General features: G+C 43.7%; 1 protein-coding gene across 2 annotated transcripts in view; it reads left to right on the forward strand.

Moving 5' to 3' along the window:
- TRIM37 (tripartite motif containing 37) overlaps nt 1–26,498 on the forward strand; it is a 442,208-nt gene that overhangs the window by 154,903 nt on the left and 260,807 nt on the right. For both annotated transcript variants that reach the window (XM_082244828.1, XM_082244829.1), the window contains exons 12-13: nt 20,547–20,623; nt 21,779–21,958. In XM_082244828.1, coding sequence (XP_082100954.1) covers nt 20,547–20,623; nt 21,779–21,958 — 257 coding nt within the window. The remainder of the gene's footprint in view (nt 1–20,546; nt 20,624–21,778; nt 21,959–26,498) is intronic.

Raw genomic sequence — 26,498 nt, forward strand, 5'->3', positions numbered from 1 at the left:
TATATATATATATATATATATATATATATATATATATATATATATATATTGCTCAAAAGAATGAAAGGAACACTTTTTAATCAGAGTATATGATCAAGTCCGTTTAAAGTCCTGGTATATTGATCTAGTCAGTTAAGTAGCAGAGGGGGTTGTTAATCCGTTTCAGCCACTTTGCTGTTAACAGGGGCACTATATGGACAGCAGTAGGAGGACTTCCAAAACAAACAGAATGGTTTTCAGGTGGAGAGCACTAAATTTTTTTTTCCCTTACTCCTCTTTTCTGACAGTTTTTCACTAGTTTTGTATTTGGCAAGGGTCAGTGTCCCTACTGGTAGCATGAAGCAATACCTGGACCCTATAGAGTTTGGGCAGGCATCCTAACTCTTCAGGATGGCACATCAATACGTGCCATTGCAAGAAGGTTTGCGCTGTCTCCCAGCTCAAGAGCGTGAGGATTCCAGGAGACAGGCAGTTACTCAAGGAGAGACCCGAACAAGACCAAAAAAGGTCCTTAACCCATCAGCAGGACCAGTATCTGCTCCTTTGTGCAAGGAGGAACCGGATGAGCACTGCCAGAGCCCTACAAAATGGTCCAGCAGGCCACTGGTGTAAATGTCTCTGACCAAACAATCAGAAACAGTCTTCATGAGGGAGGCCTGGGGATCCGACGTCCTCTAGTGGGCCCTGAGCTCACTCCTGTGCACGACAATGCCCGGCCTCATGTGACAAGAGTGTTCAGCCAGTTCCTGGAGGATGAGGGAATTGATACCATTGAATGGCCCCCCACGCTTCCCTGACCTAAATCTAAAAGAAAACTTCTGGGACATTATGTTTTGGTCCATCTGATGCCACCAGGTTGCACCATTCGTCATCTCATTAGGAGCATGTCCCGATGTTGTCAGGCATGCATACAAGCACTTGGGGGCCACACAAACTACTCTGAAGTCTTTGAATTCAGCCCTCTGTAGGTTGATCATCTTTCTTTTCCATTAAATGTTGTGGCATCTTTTTCATTAAACGTTGTGGCATCTTTTTGTTCCTAACACATTACCCAGTCCATATCCCTATAGATATCCAGCATGATTTTTCCCCATTGAGATCTGATGTGTTTTCAAAGTGTTCCTTAATTTTGAGCAGTATGTGTATGTATGTGTGTGATTGTTTATTTATATATATATATATATATATGCACATATACACACACACACACACACTATAGTTTGTGGACTAACTTTCCTACAGACTAAAAATTGGGTTATGGTTATTGGGTTATGGGTTATTTTCAACAAACAAATGTAGCAGAAAACATTTTGACCTAAATTTATGAAGGACCGTGATTTGCAAAATGTTGGTCCTTTTTTCGTTTAATTGGCAATTAATAAAAAAATACTCAGTGGTGAATAAAAACCAACAAAAGACATCTCTCTATTTGTGTGGAAAAAAATGATAAAAATGTCTTGGGTACAAGAACATGATCGTACAGTGTTGCATGACCGTGCAATTTTCATTCATAGTATGACAGCGCTGAAATCTGAAACTTGGACTGGGCAGGAAGAGGGTAAAAGGCCCATTATTGAAGTGGGTAATCAAAATAAACTAAAGAAACAAACAGAAGGCGCCTTAAAGTGCTCTGGATAGTGGATTCTGACCAGAGGCGATGTCCGCAATCGATTGGATACAAAACAGGGAAGCAGTTGTCTCAGCACTATGACAGCAACTCCAAGAGGGAAGCAAACTCTGGTACAAAGAAAACAAACAGAAGGCACCTCTTAAGTGCAGAAAACAAAATACTTTTATTGCCAAAGGATAAAAATGCACTTACTAGCATTAAAATAGGATGTGGCAAGGAATTCAGTGACAGGTGGTCCAATGTGCAGCCTGATGGTGGAAATCCTAACCGACCAGCAAAGTGGGACCGCAGGCATGAAGGAGCCAAGCAATGCTCCGAAACGCGTACCGCCCTTTTGACATCACTTCCCGGCATTTGTGTTCCACACTGGTCTGGGCAGCATGCCGTTTCCTCCTGCGGCCCCCCTCTGCTGGTTAGTTGGGATCTCCACCATCAAGCTGCACATTGGACCACCTGTCACTGGATTCTTTGCCACATCCCATGATGAGCCCAGTTTATTTTAATGCTAGTAAGTGTATTTGTACCAGGGTTTGCTTCCCTCCTGGAGTTGCTGCCCTAGTGCTGCTGAGACAGCTGCTTCCCTGTTCAGTATCCAATCCATTACGGACATCACCTCTGGCCAGAATCCACTATCCAGAACGCCCTCCATATCCTCATCCTGGTTCTATTTTGAATCAAAACAAACTGTTTTTAATCCTTATGCTGCTAGCCTTTGTAAATAGGAAAGTGTATTCACTTGTTTTGTTGTTTTATTTATATATATACAGTGGGTACAGAAAGTATTCAGACCCCCTTAAATTTTTCACTCTTTGTTATATTGCTGCCATTTGCTAAAATCATTTAAGTTCATTCTTCTTCCTCATGAATGTACACACAGCTCCCCATATTGACGGAAAAACACAGAATTGTTGACATTGTTGCAGATTTATTAAAAAAGAAAAACTGAAATATCACATGGTCCTAAGTATACAGACCCTTTGCTGTGACACTCATATATTTAACTCAGGTGCTTTCCATTTCTTCTGATCATCCTTGAGATGGTTCTACACCTTCATTTGAGTCCAGCTGTGTTAGATTATACTGATTGGACTTGATTAGGAAAGCCACACACCTGTCTATACAAGACCTTCCAGATCACAATGCATGTCAGAGCAAATGACAATCATGAGGTCAAAATAACTGACTGAAGAGCTCAGAGACAGAATTGTGGCAAGGCACAGATCTGGCCAAGGTTACAAAAAGATTTCTGCTGCACTTAAGGTTCCTAAGAGCACAGTGGCCTCCATAATCCTCAAATGGAAGACGTTTGGGACGACCAGAACCCTTCCTAGAGCTGGCCGTCCGGCCAAACTGAGCTATCGGGAGAGAAGAGCCTTGGTGAGAGAGGTAAAGAAGAACCCAAAGATCACTGTGGCTGAGCTCCAGAGATGCAGTCAGGAGATGGGAGAAAGTTGTAGAAAGTCAACAATCGCTGTAGCCCTCCACCAGTCGGGGCTTTATGGCAGAGTGGCCCGATGGAAGCCTCTCCTCAGTGCAAGACACATGAAAGCCCGCATGGAGTTTGCTAAAAAAACACCTGAAGGACTCCAAGATGTTGAGAAATAAGATTCTCTGGTCTGATGAGACCAAAATAGAACTTTTTGGCCTTAATTCTAAGAGGTATGTGTGGAGAAAACCAGGCACTGCTCATCACCTGTCCAATACAGTCCCAACAGTGAAGCATGGTGGTGGCAGCATCATGCTGTGGGGGTGTTTTTCAGCTGCAGGGACAGGACGACTGGTTGCAATCGAGGGAAAGATGAATGCGGCCAAGTACAGGGATATCCTGGACAAAAACCTTCTCCAGAGTGCTCTGGACCTCAGACTGGGCCGAAGGTTTACCTTCCAACAAGACAATGACCCTAAGCACACAGCTAAAACAACGAAGGAGTGGCTTCACAACAACTCTGTGACTGTTCTTGAATGGCCCAGCCAGAGCCCTGACTTAAACCCAAGTGGGCATCTCTGGAGAGACCTAAAAATGGCTGTCCACCAACGTTTACCATCCAACCTGACAGAACTGGAGAGGATCTGCAAGGAGGAATGGCAGAGGATCCCCAAATCCAGGTGTGAAAGACTTGTTGCATCTTTCCCAAAAAGACTCCTGGCTGTATTAGATCAAAAGGGGGCTTCTACTAAATACTGAGCAAAGGGTCTGAATACTTAGGACCATGTGATATTTCAGTTTTTCTTTTTTAATAAATCTGCAACAATGTCAACAATTCTTTGTTTTTCTGTCAGTATGGGGTGCTATGTGTACATTCATGAGGAAGAAGAATGAACTTAAATGATTTTAGCAAATGGCTGCAATATAACAAAGAGTGAAAAATTTAAGGGGGTCTGAATACTTTCCGTACCCACTGTGTATATATATATATATATACACACACACACACACACACACAGTATCTCACTAAAGTGAGTACACCCCTCACATTTTTGTAAATATTTTATTCTATCTCTTCATGTGACTACACTGAAGAAATGACACTTTGCTACAATGGAAAATAGTGAGTATTCAGCTTGTATAGCAGTGTAAATTTGCTGTCCCCTCAAAATAACTCAACACACAGCCATTAATGTCTAAACCGCTGGCAACAAAAGTAAGAACACCCCTGTCCAAATTGGGCCCAAAGTGTCAATATTTTGTGTGGCCACCATTATTTTCCAGCACTGCCTTAACCCTCTTGGGCATGGAGTTCGCCAGAGCTTCACAGGTTGCCACTGAAGTCCTCTTCCACTCCTCCATGACATCACAAAGCTGGTGGATGTTAGAGACCTTGTGCTCCTCCACCTTCTGCCCCACAGATACTTAATAGGGTTTAGGTCTAGAGACCTGCTTGGCCAGTCTATCACCTTTTACCTTCAGCTTCTTTAGCAAGGCAGTGGTCGTTTTGGAGGTGTGTTTGGGGTCATTATGTTGGAATACTGCCCTGCTGCCCAGTCTCCGAAGGGGAGGGAATCATGCTCTATTTCAGTATGTCACAGTACATGTTGGCATTCATGGTTCCCTCAATGAACTGTAGCTCCCCAGTGCCGGCACCACTCATGCAGACATAGACCATGACAATCCCACCACCATGCTTGACTGTAGGCAAGACACACTTGTCTTTGTACTCCTCACCTGGTTGACGCCACACATGCTTGACACCATGTGAACTAAATATGTTTATCTCGGTCTCATCAGATCACAGGACATGGTTCCACTAATCCATGTCCTTAGTCTGCTTGGCTTTAGCAAACTGTTTGCTGACCCTCTTGTACATCATCTTTAGAAGAGGCTGCATTCTGGGATGACAGCCATGCAGACCAATTTGATGCAATGTGTAGTAAATTGCAAAGGTGGGGGACTTGAGTCACATGACTTAAGTCAGACTTAAGTCACCAGTTTGAGGACTTAAAACTTGCTTGACTAAAATTAATAAAAGACTTGACTTGACTTTGACTTGGTATTCATGACTTGAGACTTGACTTTGACTTGAAACATATGACTTGAAATGACTTTACTTTTTTAAGTTATTAAATATTTGCATTTTCTCAAGATGTGTTAAAGCAAAATGAATGTGCTTGTTATCTTTCTGACACCACAGTCACTTAAAACACCTCAGTGTGTTCTGATTTTAGAACACTGGCTGTTTAACAATGGAAATACTTAAATCGGATTTACGGCCTCTGAAAGTATTTTTCAATAAAAATACCCCCAGGACAGTCAGGGCTAGTACATTCCACAATGGATAGCCTCTGAACTGTCCCGGGTCGCACTTACCTTGAAAATGTCTTTGTCCAGCGCTGCCATCTCAGGTGTGGGCAGCTGAAGCCAGAGCGTCCTCTTCTGCCCCACAATGCACTGCACTGGCCCCGCCGTCACTTCCAAGGCAGGAGCGTCATCCCTGCACAGCTTCTGGGCATGCCCAGAAGCTGTTTAGCAGGGAATGACGCACATGCACAAGATGACGCACATGCACCGGAAGTGACGAGCGGGGCCGGTGCAGGTGCATTGATTCATGGGAGCGATGACGTTCAGCTCCCAGGAATCAATGCAAGGAGGAAGTGACGGCGCAGGCCGCGGCCGCAGAGGGAGGTAGAGGAAGGAAGGGGAGTATATTTTCTTCAATAACAAGGTAAGTAAACAAAAAAAAAAAATCGTGACTATCAATTTCTTTACAGGTGACCTAGAGCAAGCAGATGGCCCAAAGTGCATTTTGAGGCCGGAACTCCGCTTTAACATGTTTTTAGTGACTGTAGTGTTGAAACATTCAAAGTGTTTCTTTAATATGCCAAGAAAAAAGCACTAAGCAGTTTTTTTAATGTTGAAAATTAAACAAAACTTTTCATGACCACTTTTAACTGATTTAAAGGTGAAAATTGGGGTAGATCGGTATTTTGACTTGATTTTGACTTGACCAAAATAAATAACTTGACTTACTTGACTTCTAGCAGGGACTCTACTTGACTTGCTTGCTTTTTCGCCACAGTAACTTGGGACTTGCTTGAGACTTGAAGGTTAAGACTTGAGACTTGCTTGTGACTTGCACATGTGTGACTTACTCCCATGTCTGGTAACTGGTCTGAGCACTCATGTCTATTTCCCAAGACAACCTCTTGATATGATGCTGAGCACGTGCACTCAAATTCATTGGACCAATGAGTGCCAGTTCTGAGTGGAACCTGTCCTGTTAAACCTCTGTATGGTCTTGGCCACCGTGCTGCAGCTCAGTTTCAGGGTCTTGACAATCTTCTTATAGCCTAGGCCATTTTCTCAAATCGCCTTTCTGGACAGCACCCGGAGAGCGCAGCTCCACCCATAATTACAGGAAACACTGCAAGTTTAAAAGCTCCTCCTCTTCCACCATGCCTCAGTTTTTGTGTTTCCTCTGCAATGGTGGAGGCACTGCATGGAACCTGTTATGGGGCTACGCTCTCTCCAGGTGGAGTCAGGGTGGACTTACCCCTAGTCTTTTTTGGCTATCCGTAGTGACCATCCCAGCACCCCTCCCTGATTGCAAACGGGTTGTTCCGGAGCGGCCGTCCTTTCTGGCTCAGGGGAGTGGAGCCTCGCAGGGGGGGGGTCTCGCCTGTGCGCCGGGGGTCCGCTTGGTTGGAGCTGGCAGGCAGCTCATGCGGGGAGTTTTGTTTTGATCTCTCCCCGCATGTCAGTCCCTGGTCCCGGCTTTCAGGGGACGTCAGGTTAGGTAGGCGGGACTTCCGGCGGGGGCGTGGTGTCTCTGGTTCCAGCCACTAAGTTTGCAGAGGACGGCGGTGGGTCAGAGGTTGGTGCTTACGCTTCCGGTCTTCAGAGGAGGACACGGGGAGCGGATTTTAAATCGCCTTCTGGCGTGGAGGGTCTGCCCTGTTCCGTTGCACGCTCTGCAGGATGGAAGACAGACCAGCAGCATCGGCGGAAGCAGGCTCCGTCAGCACCGGCCCAGCCCAGGTAAGTGAGGTACAGTGGTGCCTCTTTTTCTCTACTATTGGGCTTATGGGTCTGTTTATTGTAACTCCTTTCGGAGCCTGCCCTGCTGTACTGGGGTGTATGTTCTCAGTTTTGCAGGTTTCTTTCTGTCTGGGAGTCTGTTATTGTTGGCTTTGTGGGGACACGTTTTCTGGCATTTGTCACCTTTGGTTTAGTGTTATTTAGGTTAGGTAGCTGATGGGTGCTTTTTTCTTTCTAGATTAAAGCCACAGTTAAAGCCAGGACTTCAGCAGCAGCAAGGAAGTGCCCTTCTTGCAAAAATCCCCTTAAGGATTCCTAGCCTAAGCCACCTGTATTGCGGATTTACTTCAAGAAGAAACAGCTCAGCTGAATAGTGATCTTTTTGCCTCTGTTAAAGAGCTTAAGGACACTTTGACCTCTGTCCGCTCCCTTTTGTCCAAGGGATCAGGTTCCCAGACAGATTCCCAGCAGAATGTATGGGCAACTTCCCAAGCATTCACCTCTAAGTCGGCAGAGGCCTGTGACTCAGAGGAAGAAGGAGCAAGTACTTTACTCTCCCTCAGAGATTCTGATGAAGAGGAGGAGGAGGAAGAAACGGCTAGGGCATCTAGATATAAGCTCTCATTGGAAGAAGTGGATGAGTTGCTGAAGGCAGTTTATACTACCCTGGAAATCCCGGAGGAAAAGGTACAGATGTCCGTACATGACAGAATGTACCAGGGCTTAGATCAGCTCAAGAATAGGGTCTTCCCTGTCCACAAGGTTATTACGGATTCAATTAAAAATGAATGGAAGGATCCTGAGAGGGCCCCCTTTTTCTCCAAATCCCTGAAGAGAAGGTTTCCTTTTGAGGAGGATGAAGCACATCTCTGGAATAAGAAGCCTAAAGTTGACGCAGCTTTTTCCCAGGTATCTCGCCGCACAGATCTGGCGTTTGAGGATATGGGGGTACGGAAGGATGCTATGGACAAAAAGGGCAGACTCCCTCCTTAAGAAGGCTTGGGATTCCACTACATCCAGCCTTAGTTAGGCCAGCCATGGCTTCCACTGTGGTAGCCAGAAACTTGGAATGCTGGCTTGAACAGCTCAAGGGGCATGTGGAGGCTGGAACGGCTAGGAAAGACCTTCTTGAATCCTTTCCCCTGCTCCTTAAGGCTGTTAAGTACATGGCTGAGGCATCAGCTGAATCAATTAAGATGTTCGCCAGATCGTCGGCTCTGGTGAACTCTGCCAGGTGTGCGATTTGGCTGAAGACTTGGTCTGGTGACTCGGCCTCTAAAGTCAGACTTTGTGGTTTGCCTTTTTCAGGAGACCTGCTCTTTGGACCAGATTTGGAGGCTATTCTGGATAGAACGGCGGATAGGAAAAAGGCCTTTCCTTCCAAAAAGAAACCACCTCCCAAGAAGAATTTTCGTCCTATTCCGCAAGCCCAGAGAACTAGGGATCAGGACCAGAGATCAAGATGGTCCTCACAGAGAGGAAAGGGAAGAGGCGGAATACTGTTCAAACCACCTGAGCAGTCTGCAAAAAGCAAGTGACATTCTTCTCCCAGTGGGAAGAAGGTTGTTATGGTTCCTCCCACGGTGGGAAGAAGTATCCTCAAGCCCCTTTGTGAGGAACATTATGGCTCAGGGATACAACCTAGAATTTTCAAGAACCCCTCCAAGCAGGTTTTTGGGTACTCCCCTTCCAAGGGACCGGGAGAGAGCTTCTGCAATGATGTCTCTATTAGAAGAGCTGATTCTTCAGGAGGTTCATATTCAAGTTCCCAGGGGTCAGGAGGGTCGGGGGTTCTATTCTCACATCTTTTTGGTGAAGAAGCCCTCCGGCAAGTATCGTTTGATTCTAAATCTGAAGATCTTGAACAGGTCAATCCGATATAAACATTTCAGCATGGACACTATTTACTCTGTAACCAAGCTTCTGTCCCCAGGCTGCTTCATGGCTTCGTTGGATCTAAGGGACGCCTATCCACATGTCCCGATAAATCTATCCTGTCAGAAGTTTCTGAGGTTGGCGGTCAATCTGGGGGATTCGGTCTGGCATCTCCAGTTAAGGGTTCTTCCCTTTGGCCTTTCTTCTTCTCCCAGGGTGTTCACCAAGGTGATGGCAGAAGCCCTGGAGCCTCTGAGGCTGAGGGGGATCTCCATTGTCCCATATCTAGACGATCTGCTGATTTTTGCGGATTCCAACAGTCAGTGTTTGGTGCACCTTCAGGAGACCCGAGTCCATCTCGAGAGCCTGGGATGGCTTCTGAATCTGGAGAAGTCCAATCTGGTTCCACCCCAGCGGATAAGGTTTTTTGTATACATGTTAGATTCAGTCCTTCAAAGAGTTTTTCTGCCTCAAGAGAAGATTTTAAAGGTCCAGGCGGCAGTCACTCAGATGCAGACCAATGTCCAGGTGTCAGTACGATCCGCTATGGCTGCTCTGGGCTTACTCACCGCATCCATCCCAGCTGTTCAGTGGGCAAGGTCACATTCCTGTCTCTTTCAGAGGGATATCCTGCGGAAGTGGTCACATCTAGAATCGCTGGAAAAACCCATCAGGATTGCCAAAAGAGAAAAAGAGCTCTTTGGTGGTAGAGAGATGCCAGGAATCTGGAGAAGGGTCTGATGTGGTCTTTTCCCCAAAACGTCTGACCACAGACGCCAGTGCCTGGGGATGGGGAGCCCATCTAGATGGTCGGACGGTGCAAGTGACATGGTCCAAGTCGGAAGCCAGAATGTCATCCAACTGGAGGGAGTTGAGTGCTATCTTTTTAGGTCTCCGGGCGTTTCAGCATGTGGTCAGGGGTCAACATGTTCAGATTCTTTCGGACAACATAACAGCAGTGGCTGGTCTGGCGGCCGTCATGAGGGGGAGGAGCCTGACGGCGTGCACGTAGGCTGAAGGGGGAGAAGGCTGTCTCTAACATGAAGGAACAGAAGATCCCGACCGCTCCCGACCCACCTCCGACCTGACTCTAGAGTGTCTGAAGCTGCCGGGGACGAGCGCGGGCACTGTGAGTGGTGAACCTCGCTGACCCCCCCCTCGCCTGACGTCCCCCTCCACGGTCTGATACCTTGCTCCGTTCAGCCTCAATACCTGGAGGAGTTCCTTCGTTCTGTAGCACATGGATGCCCATACCAGTGAATCCTGTCTCCTGCACGGCGATGCAATCATGCAGCCGCAACGATAGACGGTAGAAGCCTCTATACCAATTGTTATCGCTGGAAGCTGGGTGTGGACAGAGAGAAGCAGGTCCCGAGGGAGCGGATCTCAAGAGAGCTGCCCGGCCCACCTGAGTCCTGTGAGCGCTGGGAAGTATACAGTGTAGCTGAAAGGGAGAGAAAGACTCCTTATCACCTCGCCCCGTCCCATCCCGTCCAGCACTGCCATCTTGGAGACGCTGCTGCCTTGCTGCCTGAGGGCTGGGAAGCTGAGGAGGACAGGAGAGCAAAAGCCCACAGATGAACAGAGAGTATTTTAAAAGAGGACAGTCTACTTAAAACCGTGAGTTACAGAGGAGTAAACCCTCTTTTCATATCATCTCTACTGTCATCCTATTGTTTATTAGAAGGACTTTCAAAGACTTTCTAGAGATAATATACAATAAAACAGCATGTTTAAAAATATAAAGCCAGCACACCTGAGAATGACCTAGCTACCCCATGTGTTAAAACCAGTATATTCACATTAAGCGTCTTTTACTGGAGTAGCAGGTGCAACAGTCTCTCCATACTTTAAATCAGCACACGTCTATACCACATGGCACTCCGGCAGCTGGACCATTATATGCCGGTATATACCTATGCATAGCTAAATTAGTAGGTGAAGGAATGAAGGACCTACACAAAGATCCATAAGAAGAACACAGGTGTGAATAAGGCTCTTGGATCTGTATAAAATAATTAACATTTTTACTTCTGTGAAATAAAACCCGGCACTGCCCAAGCATTTTGTATGCCATACAGCTTGAGTTTGGCTCAGCCAGTAATAGCTGGAATAATAAGGAGCGAGCCCTTAACAAAGTGGGAGTCCTAATTAATTTATTTTTATTTATTTATTTTTTTTTTTCTCCTTTTACTAACATTTAAGGATGGGATCCACCCCAGCTTGTATAAGGACTTGAGCAGGGAGCTGGAAGGCTGGAAGTACCTCATACCTCTATTCCTTACTGCCGCCTGTTAATATGAAGTCAATATAGAGACTACCTGGCCTTATTGTGTCTCCCTCTGGCAATAATGCAAACATATTCTATACTGTATATCCATACTGTATAACTTATTTTGAGTACCAACATATTGACTTGTGAGATTTTATAAAGGAATCTCGGAACCACCTTCTACACAATGAGGGGTAAATCTACAAGAGGAGGAGCTATTGCAAAATCACCAAGGGTGACCTCAAGTCCTAACACAATCAGGAAATTTATGACACAAGAAAACTCCTTAGAAAAAACATCTCAGGAAAAACAACAAGGAACAGGAAAGAAGAAAGTGGAGAAAAGTCAAAAAGCTGAAGTAACTAAATCACCTATCAGTTCAGCAAACTCTGAGATAAGCCTAAGGACTGAAAATGATGAAGAGGAAGAAGAAGAACAGGGAGAAACAAAAGAACATGCTCCTACAAAAGGTGATATGCGAGAAATGTTCGCAGAATTAGAAAAATCACTAAAAATCGAATTGGTTAAAATCCAGACCGACCTAGGACATGTCCAGATGGATCTGGGACATGCCCTGGGTCGGGTAGAAGAACTAGAGAAAAAACAAAAAGACCAAACAAAAATAATACAGGGAATGAGAAAAGAAATAAACGAGACTAAGAAAAAAGCCAGAGATCTAGCTTACAAACTAGAGGATCAAGAGAACAGAGCAAGACGAAAAAAATTGAGGATTCGAGGATTAAGGGATACATCACAGGAAGAAAACTTGGGAGATAAACTTCAAAAAATCTTAAACCCAGTATTAGGTAGAGGGGAAGAAGATCAATTACTGATTGAAAGAGTCCATCGCATAAGAAAACCGACAGGAATCCCAGCAGAATCACCTAGAGATGTGATAATCAGGTTTCAAAATTATACAGACAAAGCACAAATATGGGAAAACTTAAAGAAGAATAAATTATTAATAAATACAGGAAATACAGAAAATGACAAGATACAGATATTTACAGACTTAGCACCGGAAACATTGAGGAGGAGAAGAATTTTAAAGCCATTGACAGAAGAGATGCAAAAACAAGGAATTAGATACAATTGGGGGTTCCCAGCTAGTCTAATAGGAAAAAGAGATGGACGATCAGCAAAACTCACTTTTCCAGAGGAAACTCAAGAATTTTGCAAAAAACTAGATATACAAGAGCCAAAAATGCCCGGATGGTATGAAAATGACAAAGGAGAAGAACCACGAAGAAACTCACAGATGGAAGAACAGCAATGGACATTAGCTAGAAAGAACAAAAGATAAAAAATGCGGAAATATTGTCTAAATAATGAAAGCTTGGAGAGAACTTTGCAGAGCAGGACGTAAATAAACATATATAGGGGTTTTTTTTTTTTTTTTTTTTTCCCCCCTCTCTGCCATACTCTGTGAGGTTCTCTCTTATCCATATATTGATATGAACTGTGTGGGAGGACTGAGGGAGGGAGGAGGGGTTGGGGGGTGGAAGGAAGGTGAGGGAGAGGGAGGGAGGGGAAGGGAGATAAGCTATATAAAGGAAGTAGGATAGCCCCCCCAAAGGCCGGAATGTCCTTCCAATTGAGGAAGGAGATAGAACGTGCTAATCCATTAGAGCACCACCCCAAAAGAAAATGGGTATCAGGGAGAATGACCCAAAGAAACAACTAAATACCCTAAGATCAAAAGTTGATCAAAAGAATATCAATATGAGACGGAGAGGGATGGTGGGGAGGGGGAGGGATGGGAGGAGGGGTAGAGATAGGGAAACTCCCCACTGCCCAAAAGGAAAAGAAATTTTAAAAGTTTGTCAGTCCAACAACATGGGTAGAATGCTGTCAGCGGAATTTAAATCGATCCAGCGCTTCCGTGTTCAAGGAGGAGCTGGCTCGAGCAGAAAAGATAAAAATGAAAGATGAACAACTAAAAATAATAACATATAATGTAAGAGGATTAAATTCCCATATAAAAAGGTATAAAATATTGGAAGAGTTGAGGAGAGAAGCAGCAAATATAGCTTTTCTGCAGGAAACGCATATTTCTCTCCACTCGAATATAAAACTTTTTTCCAAACACTTTCCTAAATGGTACTATGGGGACTCACCAATAGAGCGTGCAAGAGGGGTAGCAATAGGAATAGCAAGAAATATAGAATTCTCCCTAGAAGAAATGAAAACAGATCCGAATGGCCGATATATTTTTCTTAAGGGTCAAATAAGGGGGATGGAGTTGACATTAGCCAATATCTACAATCCAAACAAAAAACCAAGTGAATATCTGGGGAGAATTCTATATGACCTAGAGAGCTTTAAAAAAGGCTATTTGATAATGGCAGGGGATATAAATTTTTGTATTGACCCAAGTGTCGACAGTACATCGGGTGTAAGGATGCTGGAAGAACAAAAACTAAGGAAAATAAGGAAAAAACTACATCAGAACCAACTAGTAGATGCATGGAGGATTCAACATCCAAAAAAAAGAGATTACACTTATTACTCCTCAATACACTCGATGTACTCAAGACTGGACTATTTTTTTATTGACCATCGCCTACTAGAATTTATAGAAAGTACAGAAATAGGTACAATCACATTGTCAGATCACGCACCCCTAACCTTAACAATTAAGACACCGATCCACCACAAAAGTATGGGAACATGGAGGTTAAATGAAGAACTAATTCTAGAGGAAGAAATAGGAAATAGAATAGAAAAAGAACTAGAGTTTTATTTTCAAAAGAATGACACACCAGAAATAGCATCCGCTACACTCTGGGAAGCACACAAAGCTTATATACGAGGAATATTAATATCCAGTGCGTCAAGAAAAAAGAAAGAGAGGACTAATCAAATCAATACATTTAAAAGAGAAATATACGATCTAGAACAAAAACATAAAAAAGAATTTAAAAAAGAAATAGAGAAAAACCTTATAATAAAAAGAGATGAATTAAAAGATCTATTGGAAGAGGAATCTAGAAATCATTTCAATAAGATAGCTAGATACAGATACAAATTCGGAAATAAACCAGGAAGATCCCTAGCGAGATTACTGATGAGGAAAAAATCAAAAAATTACATAGAAAAAATCAAAAACAGTAAAAACGAAATAATCAACTCAACCACAGGAATAGCTAAAGCCTTTCATGCCTTTTATAGCACTTTATACAACGTCCGAAAGGAAGAAACCCCGAAAATAAGACAGGAAAAAATAATAAATATCCAAAAATATATTAAGGAAGCAGATCTGCCTAAAATTCCAGAAGACAAATTGGAACTTCTTGAAGCTCCAATTACTGAAAATGAAATAAGAGAAGCATTAAAAACTACTCAAAATGGAAGGAGTCCAGGTCCGGATGGATACACAATAAAGTACTATAAAAGATTTAAAGAAATATTAATTCCAAAAATGCAAAAATATTTGAATAAAATAGGGAAGGAAGACCTAAGAGAAGAATCTCTAATGGCATACATTACGGTAATACCGAAAGAAGGGAAAGATCAAACCCTCTGTTCTAGTTATAGGCCAATTGCGTTGTTAAACGCAGACACAAAATTATTTGCGAAAATCTTGGCAACAAGACTAAAAGAGTTACTAAAAATGTGGATCCATCCGGACCAAACTGGATTCGTTCCAGGCAGAGAAGGGAAGGATAATGTGATTCGTACCCTGCTTCTGCTACAAAAAACAAAATATGAGGTCCCCTCCATCCTATTATTAATTGATGCCGAAAAGGCTTTTGATAGGGTGGACTGGGACTTCATGAAAGAAACCATAAAAAATTTAGGGATTGGGTCAAGAATGAGGCAATGGATAGAGGCACTATATAACAACCCTACGGCAAAAATTTAAATAAACGGAAGCTTATCAGAGAAATTTGGAATGAGTAATGGGACGAGACAGGGGTGTCCCCTATCACCCCTATTGTTCGTACTAACCCTGGAACCATTATTGGCAAAAATTAGACAAAATAAAGACATAAAAGGAGTGACGGTAAACCAAGACGAACACAAAATCGCAGCATATGCGGACGATTTATTATTCATCGTTACAAATCCAAGGATTACTCTTCCAAACATTCAAAAGGAGTTAAAAGATTATGGAAAGTTGTCAAACTTTAAAATAAACCCAATAAAATCAGAGATTTTGAATATAAGGTTAAATATCCAGGAAGAACAAACAATAAAAACATACTTCCCATATACGTGGACAAAAGAAAAATTAAAATACTTAGGGATATATTTAACACCACAAACTGGAAAATTATACCAAGCTAACTATATACCGTTATTGAACGAAATAAAAACAGATATAAGAAAGAAATCAAATGGTCAAATCTCATGGATCGGAAGGAATAATGTTGTTAAGATGTTTATCTTGCCAAAAATCTTATACACCTTCTCCTTGTTGCCAATAAACATCCCCGCAACTTTTTTCAGGGTAATAAGAACTTTATTGACAAAATATATATGGCAGTGGAAAAAACCCAGAATACAGTACAAGATCCTTACAAGAAGTAAAACACAAGGAGGATTAGCAACTCCAGATATAGAAAGGTATTATAAGGCAGTAATTATTACACGAATGGTGGACTGGACAAAAACAGAAAAGGGGGAAAAAAGATGGGTAGAGATAGAATGTGCACAAAATAATAATCACTTACACAAAACAATATGGATACCACCAAAATATAGGGAAATACAGGGAGCACATGAACTGACAAAGGTAGTTTATAAAATATGGGATGGGATTAACAAACAATTGAAATGGGAATACAACTCACCAATGATAGCATTAAATGGCACTAAATACTTCCCACCAGGGAAAGAAGAAAAGGGTGGAAATTGGATAGGGAACACTCAATTAAAAGATATTCTACACAAAGGTCACATAAAAACACTTCAGAAATTAAAACAAGAAAATAAAAATATAAAAATAGATGATTGGAGATATCTCCAGCTGAGACATTTTGTCAGCTCATTACCACAGCCGATTAGGTCGGAAAAAAATCTTAATAACATCGAGAAACTGAGTTATTCTTCCACGCAAAGGCATGGAGTTTCTCAGATCTACAAAATGCTGACGGAATGGCACAGTCTGGAAAAACCTCCATATATAGTAAAATGGGAAAAAGAAATAGGGACACACTTGCAAGGACAGGAACTTGGGACTGTACTAAGGGTGGTCGGATCCACAGCCACAGACGTAAGTACAACAGAATTAAATTATAAATGTCTGCTTAGGTGGTACATCACTCCAGAAGTAATAAATAAATACCAACCAAACAAGACAGACAAATGCTGGCGGGATTGTGGCAACATAGGTACAATGTACCATCTATTTTGGGATTGCCCCAAGATAAAAGATTTCTGGCTAGAAGTTAGACAACTGATTGAAGAAATCACTGGAATAAAAATACCAAACGATCCATGGGTCTGCCTATTTCACAAAACAATAATACCTTTAAAAAAATATAAAATGACTCTTGTACCAACGTTGCTGAATATAGCAAAGGGAACCATACCAAAAAAGTGGAGAGAAAAGGAGAGCCCGATAATAAAGGAATGGTGTAAAAAGATAAATAACAACTTTAATATGGAATATATATGTAATACACAAGAGGAAATTCCAATAAACATGAAAAGAAAATGGGGAAAATGGAAAGAATTTAAAAAATCAACTAAATATATTGAAATAAATAGTTAAGCATATCTACCATGGGGAGGCACTGTAGAATGGAAGTTGTTGGCAAGAAGGGGAGGAATTCTGGGAAGGGGGGGAGGGAGGAAAAGGGAAAATATTTACGATATTTAGTATATGAATCACTGTATTTCCTTTCTACATAACTTCAACATGTAAAATGTGAACCCTAATTTGAGAAATACTGTTGTAAACTTAAATTTTATATGCAAATAAAAATAAAGTAAAAAAAAAAAAAAAACATAACAGCAGTGGCTTATGTTTCAAAACAAGGGGGAACAAGGAGCAGAAATCTTTCAGATTTGGCGATGCAGCTGCTTTCTCTGGGCAGAGCAAACCGTGGCCTCTCTAACAGCGATTCATCTAAAAGGGTCACAAATTCTCCTGGCAGATCTTCTAAGCAGAAGAAAAGTGATGGAGGCAGAATGGAGTCTTAATCAGGAGGTTTTTTCGATGATTACAGAAGTTTGGGGGTTTCCTCACATCGATCTGTTCGCCAGCTAACAAAACGCCAAGGTTATGAGATTCTTTTCCCTCCACAGGGAGGATCAGGCTTGGGGTTTGGACGCTCTTGCTCATCATTGGGACTTCCCCCTGTGTTATGCATTTCCTCCCTTCCAACTAATACCACTGGTTCTCGGGAAGCTCAAGGAAGAGGCCACAGATTTATTTCAGATCACGCCCTTTTGGCCAAAAAGGCCTAGGTTTGCTCTACTTCTAAATCTGGCTTCAGAACCACCTTGGAAGCTTCCGTCCAGAAAGGATCTTCTGACACAGGGGGCCCTGAACCATCCGGAATCAGATCGACTTAAGTTGACGGCGTGGTTTCTGAGGAAGGCTTCTTAAGGGCCAGGGGTCTTTCTGAGAAGCTCATTGCTACCCTTCTCTCCAGTAGAAAGAAGGTAACCAGGGCCATTTATATGAAGGTTTGGAAAAAATATAATTCTTGATGTTCCATTAAGAAATGTGAAGTTTTGAATTTAATTTCAGTTCTGGAATTTCTCCATGAAGGAATGGAAATGGGCCTGGCATCCAGCACCCTTAAAACCCAAGTGGCGGCTCTTTCAGTTTTTTTTGAGAGAACATTATCTCAAGAGACTTTAATTATAAGATTTTTTAGGGCCTTAGCCCGCAACAAGCCAGTAGCCCTCAACGTGTTCCCTAAATGGGATCTATCCATTGTATTACAGGGATTAACTACATTTCCGTTTGAACCTTTGGAAGAAGTTCCTTTTGAAGAGTTTAGTACTTAAGACAATCTTTTTGATAGCTATTACTTCGGCCAGAAGAATTGGTGAGATTCAGGCCCTTTCAGTTGTGGATCCTTTTTTGTCTGTTTTTTCGGGTCGTGTAGTGCTCCGTACAGATCCAGCTTTTCTTCCAAAGGTTGTCTCCAATTTTCATCGTACCCAGGAAATCATGCTCCCAACCTTCACCTCAACTCCTTTTAACACTCAGGAGGAGTCTTTCCATACGCTGGATGTAAGAAGATGTCTCCTTCGTTTTCTTCTTGTAACCAAGGAATTCAGGAAAACAAAGGCTTTATTTGTTCTTTTTTCTGGTTCTTGTAAGGGAGAAAGAGCATCCAAGAGCACTCTAGGAAGGTGGCTTAGATGGGCTATTGAGCAAGCTTATATGGCCAGAAGGTATTGTGGCACATTCCACGAGGTCCGTGGCAACCTCATGGGCCGAAAGGGCTGGTGCTTCGCCAGAACAGATATGCAAAGCAGCTACCTGGTCTAGTTTCTCAACCATCCTTAGACACTACAGGTTGGACCTGTTGTCAGCTACAGATCAGGCCTTCGGGAGAAAGGTTCTGCAGGCAGTGGTCCCACCCTAAGTGTAAGTTACTCGCTTATCTTCAGGTGCTGTCCTGAAAGGCGATTTGAGAAAACCTTAGTTAGACTTACCGGTGACGGTATTTCTAAGAGCCTTTCAGGACAGCAGCAACTACCCTCCCTGTTTCTTTTTTCAAATTATTATGTTTGGAATTTTTAACCTATGGTGGTTGTTGTATTTCATTATGTTTTCCAGCATGTCGGAGGATACCCTATAACTGAGGCATGGTGGAAGAGGAGGAGCTTTTAAACTTGCAGTGTTTCCTGCGCTCTCCAGGTGCTGTCCTGAAAGGCTCTTAGAAATACCGTCACCGGTAAGTCTAACCAAGGTTTTTATGTAGAGCAGCAATACTTTTTTCAGATCTTCAGAGAGTTCTTTGCCATGAGGTGCCATGTTGAACTTCCAGTAACTTGAATGAGATCTTGTAACACTAACAAATCACATGACACCGGGGAGGGAAAATGGCTTATTTGGCCCTATTTGGACATTATTACTTAAAGGTATACTCACTTTTGTTGCCAGCGGTTTAGACATTAATGGCTGTGTTGAGTTATTTTCATTGGACAGCAATTTACACTGTGATACAAGCTGTGAACTCACTACTTTACGTTGTAGCGAAGTGTCATTTCTTGAGTGTTGTCATATAAAAAGATTTAATAGAAAAATGTGAGGGGTGTACTCACTTTTGTGAGATGCTGTATATTCAGTTGCTTCCTGGTTTCTGAAGTAGGCCAAAATGATCATACATGGGCATTATATTTTATTTTTTTCCCCAGAGGAAACTTTTTTTTTTTAGCTACACACCCTCCTGCCTTCATGCCTGTGAGAGGATAAATTTGTTGGGCGCTTCTGCTGGGTGATGGGTTTCCAATACAGAGATCTTGATAGGAGAGAGAAAAGCAACCAGACCAATGACTGGACTTCTGGGGTTCACCAATGCACCACGCCAACACCAAGGGCAGCTATAACAGGCAGAAGCGAACTCCCGCTGGCAGGTAAGAAAGAAAATAGGCGCCGCTGAGTGTGGCAGAAGTAACTTTTTTGCAGAACAATAACATAGACTTACATGGAAACTGTTGTATATCCTCGTGGCTCTGGGGTCCATTTCTGGTCCACAGCGGTTCCGTCCTCTGGCTGGCCGGCAGCTGAGAGATAACGCTGCAGAGGGAACCAATAGGAGTGTCTGGGTCAAACCGAGGCAGCGGTGGAACGCATGCCTCTCAGATGAACCGCACGAGCATGATGGCGTGGAGGGGCGGTAACGCATTTCGGAGCATGCGCAGAAGTGCTCCTACCTCAGACCGATGACCCAGTCTCTCCTATTGGTTCCCTCTGCAGCGTCCTCTCCCAGCTGCCATATACAACAGCTTCCATGTAAGTCTGTTATTGTTCTGCAATAAAGTTACATCTGCCACACTCAGCGGCGCCTATTTTCCTTCTTGCCTGCGTGCCTGAGCTAAGGGCAGGTTGATTTCAGAAGTGAATACTACATGATCATCTGCCCTTACTCAAGATGGCCACAGTTAGAAATACAAGGGGAGATTTCAAAGTGGTTTTTCAAAAAAATTAAAGCATGGAGACATGGATGGATGGGTGAGTTTGCTTTGAATATTAAAAAGATACTAAAAATTTTCATTTTGTGGAGCTCCGATACAGATACATTCTGCTTTCAGTATGTGTTTCTCCTGATTAAGAAGACCTCTTACAATTTTGTCTTGTATCCATTGTGCTGTGTCCATTTTAGGATGGAAATGGAGTAGTAAGAGGATACTATTTATCAGTCTTCCTGGAACTTTCTGCTGGGCTCCCAGAGACATCAAAGTATGTATTCACATTCTGATAGATAATTTGCATCTTAATATTTTGGTATTTTATTAGGCATATTTATGGAATTTAGTTCTCGCATGCATTTTCTATTCTTTTTTTTCTTCCCAGCTATAGATGTAGTCACTTTTAGGGTTCTTCCACACTGGCTCCTGAGGGAGGCAGCAAACATAGGCACCTGAGCCACACCCACAATAATTCTAACATTACAGCCTGATATGGCTGTAGACATGCTGTGTATGTGTACAGACACTTTTAACTGACTGCAGACTCCCCCATTGAGCGCAGTGGTGCCGCACTGCAACCACTGACCAAATGCTTGGCTTGCAGTTGTGGCACAGTCCTGCAATGTAAAATTGGCATTTAAAAAAATAAACGGTAACAGGAGGTGACAAATAGCGCCTCCTGAACACCTGCCAGCTACTCCTATACCACGTTTTGAAAAGCTATCCGCTATGGATCGCTTTTTAAGAGGGCAGTAAGCCTGTCTAATGAGCACTTACATCAGCTATGTCAGGGTCTGGCAGAAGAGCTACTTGTTTGGGTGCTATGCAGGTATAGATAGAGCTAACAAGGAGCCTCCTAACTTCACAATGCCCAGCTTTCCTTTTCACCTTGAAGACCTGAGCTAGCAAACTGAAAGCTCAGTTTTGTAGATTACAGAGAGCAGTTCTCCCTGTGTAATCACCTAAGCACCATTCAGCGTGACCGTTTCCCCTTATCAGTTGGTCTGCGTGCTTTTGATAAACTGAGTACCGTGAATGACTGCCAGTGACAGCAGAGATCTGCTGATTAAACAGGGAGAGCCACTCCCAGTGCAAACATCTGTGCATTTTTTTATGGATGTAAGCCATTTAGCATTTGGGGTGCATTTTGGCATCCTTACATTGGGTGATGTTAGACCTTGGTCCAGCACTGAATTGGGTATACAAGTATCATTCCCGATGAAGAAAATTTGAGCAAGCCCTACATTTGTTGCATGTCACTTTTCATGTATGTGAACATTGTGGTTCTAAAGCGAATTTAATATTTTTTTTTTTTATTTTTTTTTTTTAGATTAGGTGGCAAAAAGTTGTTTAGCATAGTTATACATGTCATCAGGAAACCCACAGTTATGTTGCCTCTATTTGTAATACAGTTCTTTCTCCCCAGGTATGAGTATCGAGTGGAGATGGTTCACCAGTCTTCCAATGATCCTGCAAAAAACATCATTAGAGAATTTGCATCAGATTTTGAAGTGGGAGAGTGCTGGGGGTATAATCGTTTCTTTCGACTGGATCTACTTGCAAATGAAGGGTACCTTAATCGTGCAAATGATACTGTAATATTAAGGTAATGATTGAATCAGAGAGCATAAATACCTACTATGTTAAGGCCTTTTAGGTATAAAAGCAGAACAAAAGTTCCATTGTTGCGAACAGTGAGAAGGCTTTTTATTGTAGAAGAGATAAGCAATGTCTCTTCTGAAATAAAATACACCTACCTGCCTGCTGTCTTCTCCAGCGATGTAAACTGACCTGTGCATGCACAGCTTAGATTACATCACTGGCACTGTCCCTGTGTGCCAGGATGATGGCCTCCTGTGAATGTGCAGAATTGATGTCATCCTTCTCCGGCCAAAGAAGACAGCCAAAGACCAGCACCCAGGATTAGAGGACTGTGAGGTACAGGGACTGTTGAAGGAAAGATAAGTTTAACTCCCTTTAGTTCTGCTTTAAAGTGCACTTATGAATATTATGTAAACTGTGAAAAAAGAGAAAACTGAAAGATAAAGCAAAAAAGAGGAAACCTGGATGGCATAAAGCCCTCAACCCAGAAGCTTTAAAATGGAAATCCAGGCAAAATTTAATAGTAATAAAAAAAGTTCATGCACGTGGGAGGTACTTCATCCTTCACCCAAAGCATGCTTAGAATGTAAACAGCTGTGCAGCCTAGATTTGGCTTACGTTTGGAAAAAGCTGGCCCTAAGGTTTCCTCACCAGTGTTAATTATGACGAAAATATTTTTGTCATTTTCATCAGCTGTATGTTTAATCACTTCCCGACCACCCGCTGCCTTTTTACTGCGGCAGGGTGGCTCTCCTGCACAAACCGACGTAGGTCTGCGTCGGTCGCACACGGGAAGCTAGGGGGCAAGCGCGCGCAGCGGGGAAGCCGATGCATGGTTCAGACGGCTCCGATTGCCGCCTGACACCCGCGACCACTCCCCGCTGATAGAGGACGGTCGGCTGTTGTAAACATAGCCGACCGTTCTTCTCCTTGCAATGACCGTAGAGCCCATGTAATTCATGTAATCCTTCTATATAGGATCACATGTCTCTATGGTCATTTCAGAAGCCACGCCCCCCCCACACAATTTGAATCACTCCCCTAGGGTCACATTTAACCCCTTGATCACCTATACTGTTAACCCCTTCCCTGCCAGTGTCATTATTACAGTAACAGTGTATATTTTTATGTTGCAGTCACGCAGAAAATCGCAGATCGCCACCATTACTAGTAAAAAAAATAAAAATAAAAATGACCTAAATCTTTCCCGTAGTTAATAGACGCGATAACTTTCTCTAAGGTCCTCCGACAGTCGCCGCCCCTCATTTAGTCTTCACCAATGGGTATTGACTTCCACTCCGCAGGAGTAGCTAGGCATAAGACTTGTTAGAAACAAAAGCTTTTAGCATAGACACACCCATGGGGGCTGTCCCACTGGTCAATACCCCCCTGCATTAAGCCATCCCAACTCAGTTTGTCTCTGCCTAGCGTTAGAAGTAGATAGGCTTCCCTGTGCTGGGGCTACAGTCTCAGCCTTCTAATCTTTTCTTATGATTTTTATTTGCAAGAATGTCAGTTTTTTCTTTGCTTTACTAGCTGTTTATTTTGCCAGCTTTAGTTTTAGTCTGATCTTCGGATGAAGATGGATTTTGCAGAGCTGGGAATCGGACTGGCCGCCCTGGCTCTCCAGGGCAGAGGGTCAGAGGGATCCCCAGCCCGCCATTAAGCGTTCGGCTATGGTTCGCCCTGGCGTTATGAACGACCCATCCCTGTCCGCAGCAGGGATGCAGCCTGTGAGGTGGCTACCTCGCTGGACGCATATGCGGTTGCATGCTGCAGTGTTTTGCGTTTTGGCTGACGGCATTCCCTGTCATTTGAGGACAGCGGCTTTCCGTTTAATAGAGGCACCCCACGCCATCCGGTACAGGTAAGTACTTTTCTGTGTGGGGCCTCTGTCTGGGGTGGCAGTCCTATGTTGCTGTGTGTCCCCTCATGTCTGTGCGTTTGTGGGGCTCCCTGATGCACTCTCGGGTTAACCGGTGGGACAGGAGAGCCCGAGAAAAAACACGGAAGGTGGCGGCGGGAGGAGGGGGAGGGGATGGGCTGAACGAAAAAAAAAGTGAACCTAACAGAAATCACCACAGGAATATTGTGTAGTATTACACACCATTAACCGCCCAAACAGGCAAACCCACTGATTAAATGGTGGGTATACATGACAATATTCCACGTATACCTAAAGGTATTTTAACTGCAGTGGTGAAATCAGCCTACCACAGATGCTGCCATCAGAGGTGTCCATATATGCTGAGCGCAAACGCTGTTTGTATCAGAATATATAGAATCAATGTGGCAGCCGACAGGTACCTGCAAGAGAAACAGGTTAATAAAGAATGAAAAACAAAGTCCAGTAAAAGTACAGTAGGAAGAGTAGAAGAACATAAAAATGACTGACACCACTGTTTTTGTATTTTTTTTTTTTTTTTGTAACACTGTTTTTTCTGTGAACTGCGATTTTCCAGCTTGGGTTTCTTAAAATGTGGATAGCCATCGAACATCTTTCGATACCCTGTGTTTGTGTGCCCTACACTGTGGTGCTGTACCCTACACTAAAACTCTACTAGTGTATGGTAGTGACGGAAACAGTCCCCGATGCAGAGACCAGGCTGGTCAGGACAGGTGGGACAATAATAGCGGGTGTCATGCCTAAATCCGCGCCTGCTACAGACACGACATCTTCTTTTGGGGGTGAGTTTGGGTAGGGGTACGCGGGAGGACATTCGGAAAATGCCTCTCATGCAGTCGGCTCACTGCATCTGGAAGGGGAAGTTGGGCAGGCATACCTCCTGGGTACAGGTAGGCTTCGATGATCGCTTCCTTGAACTCTCAAGGATCCAGGTCGTCCTAACGCCCTGTAAAGGACAAAGGCGTTCAGCATAGCCAATTGGCATTAATAAACAGACACTTTTTTTGTACCAGCGTCTGGCTTTACGGCAACTAAATACGGCGCCAAAAGCTGGTCGTTAAGGTCCACCCCTCCCATATTAAGGTTGTAGTCGTGGACACAGAGGGGTTTCTCCATAACGCCAGTTGCTGTAGAAATTTGGACTGTCGTGTCTGGGGGAATGGAGGACAGAACGAAAACATCCCGTGTATCTCTCCACTTCACTGCAAGCAATTTGTCCGTTTTAAAGCAGGCTCTCTCCCCCCGACTAAGACAGGAATTTACAAGCCGTTGGGGGAAGCACCGGCGATTAGGTCGCACGGTGCCACATGTGCCAATTTGTAAAACGAGAAGGTGACTAAATAGTGGCACGCTTGTGTAAAAGTTGTCCACGTACAAATGGTACCCCTTTCCTGTTAAGGGCGACACCAAGTCCCAAACTATCTTGCCACTGCTCCCTATGTAGTCCTGGGCTGTTGGGGGGTTCCACAGTGCTATCTTTTCCCTCATAGACCCTGAAACTAACTGTATAGCCTGTGGCCCTGTCACAGAGCTTGTACAGCTTGACCCTGTATCTGGCACGCTTGCTAGGGAGGTACTGTTTCATAGCAAGTCGGCCAGTAAATTTAATCAGGGACTCGTCAACGCAGACAACTTGTTCGGGCGTAAACAAGGCTGCAAACCGCTGATTGAAGTGGTCTATGAGGGGCCGAATTTTGTGGAGCCGATCATATGCAGAGTTTCCCCGAGGGCGACAGATTTCATTGTTGCTGAAATGCAAAAAATCGCAGAATTTGCTTGTATCTCGCCCTGGACATGGAGGCAGAGTACACGCGCATATGGTGAAGTGGGATAGTGGACCAATGTAGCCGCAATTCACTCTGTTTGGTTATGCCCATGTTCAGGGAAAGGCCCAGAAAGATTTTAAAATCGAGAACCGTTGTAGGTTTTCAGCCGAATTGTCTGGCAAGGGGCGAATTTGGGTTGGCGGCGCTGAATTGTTGTGCATATAAATTTAATTGATCCACAATAGATCCGTAAAGCTCTTTTCCGTGAAGAACAGCTCAAAAAAGTTCAGGGGCGTAAAACCAGCTGTCTCCACGTGGATTCCAGGTTGGATAGTGAATGGGGGAAGTACTGGCGCTGTAGAATCAGTGGGTTGCCAATTGGGATATGCCAGCACATCAGGGAGGGCACTATGGGCTCTACGGGCCTGTCTTCGAATACGCGGTGGCTGCGGGCCACTACTCGTGCTTTCCACCGCACCAGCTTTAACTGCACTTATGGGACTCGCCACGTCACCAAGTGTGTTACTGCAGTGCTGGTTGTTCTAGGTCCAGGGTGTACTAGGCCGCTAGCGCTTGCCAGGCCGCCAGAAGGATGAGCGGCACTAGTACCGACACTCTGCTCCATACGAGCACCCTGCGATTCCTGCATCTCAACTCCAAAATGGGGTCGGGTACACCTGGGTCTAGCAGGGACCCATCTGTCGTCAGGGCTATCTGTCAGGGAGCCGCTGCTTTCATCAGGTTCGTATACTGACCCTGATTCTGCAAGTGAGGCTTCCCCATCGCTCTCATCTTGACATGGTCAGTATACTGTAAGCCTCTGCACTACTGTACCAACGTTTGGACATTTTGGTAACTAAATTTACCGGTAC

Source organism: Pelophylax lessonae, assembly GCF_965119305.1.
Source record: "Pelophylax lessonae genome assembly, chromosome: 2".
Classification (NCBI taxonomy): domain Eukaryota; kingdom Metazoa; phylum Chordata; class Amphibia; order Anura; family Ranidae; genus Pelophylax; species Pelophylax lessonae.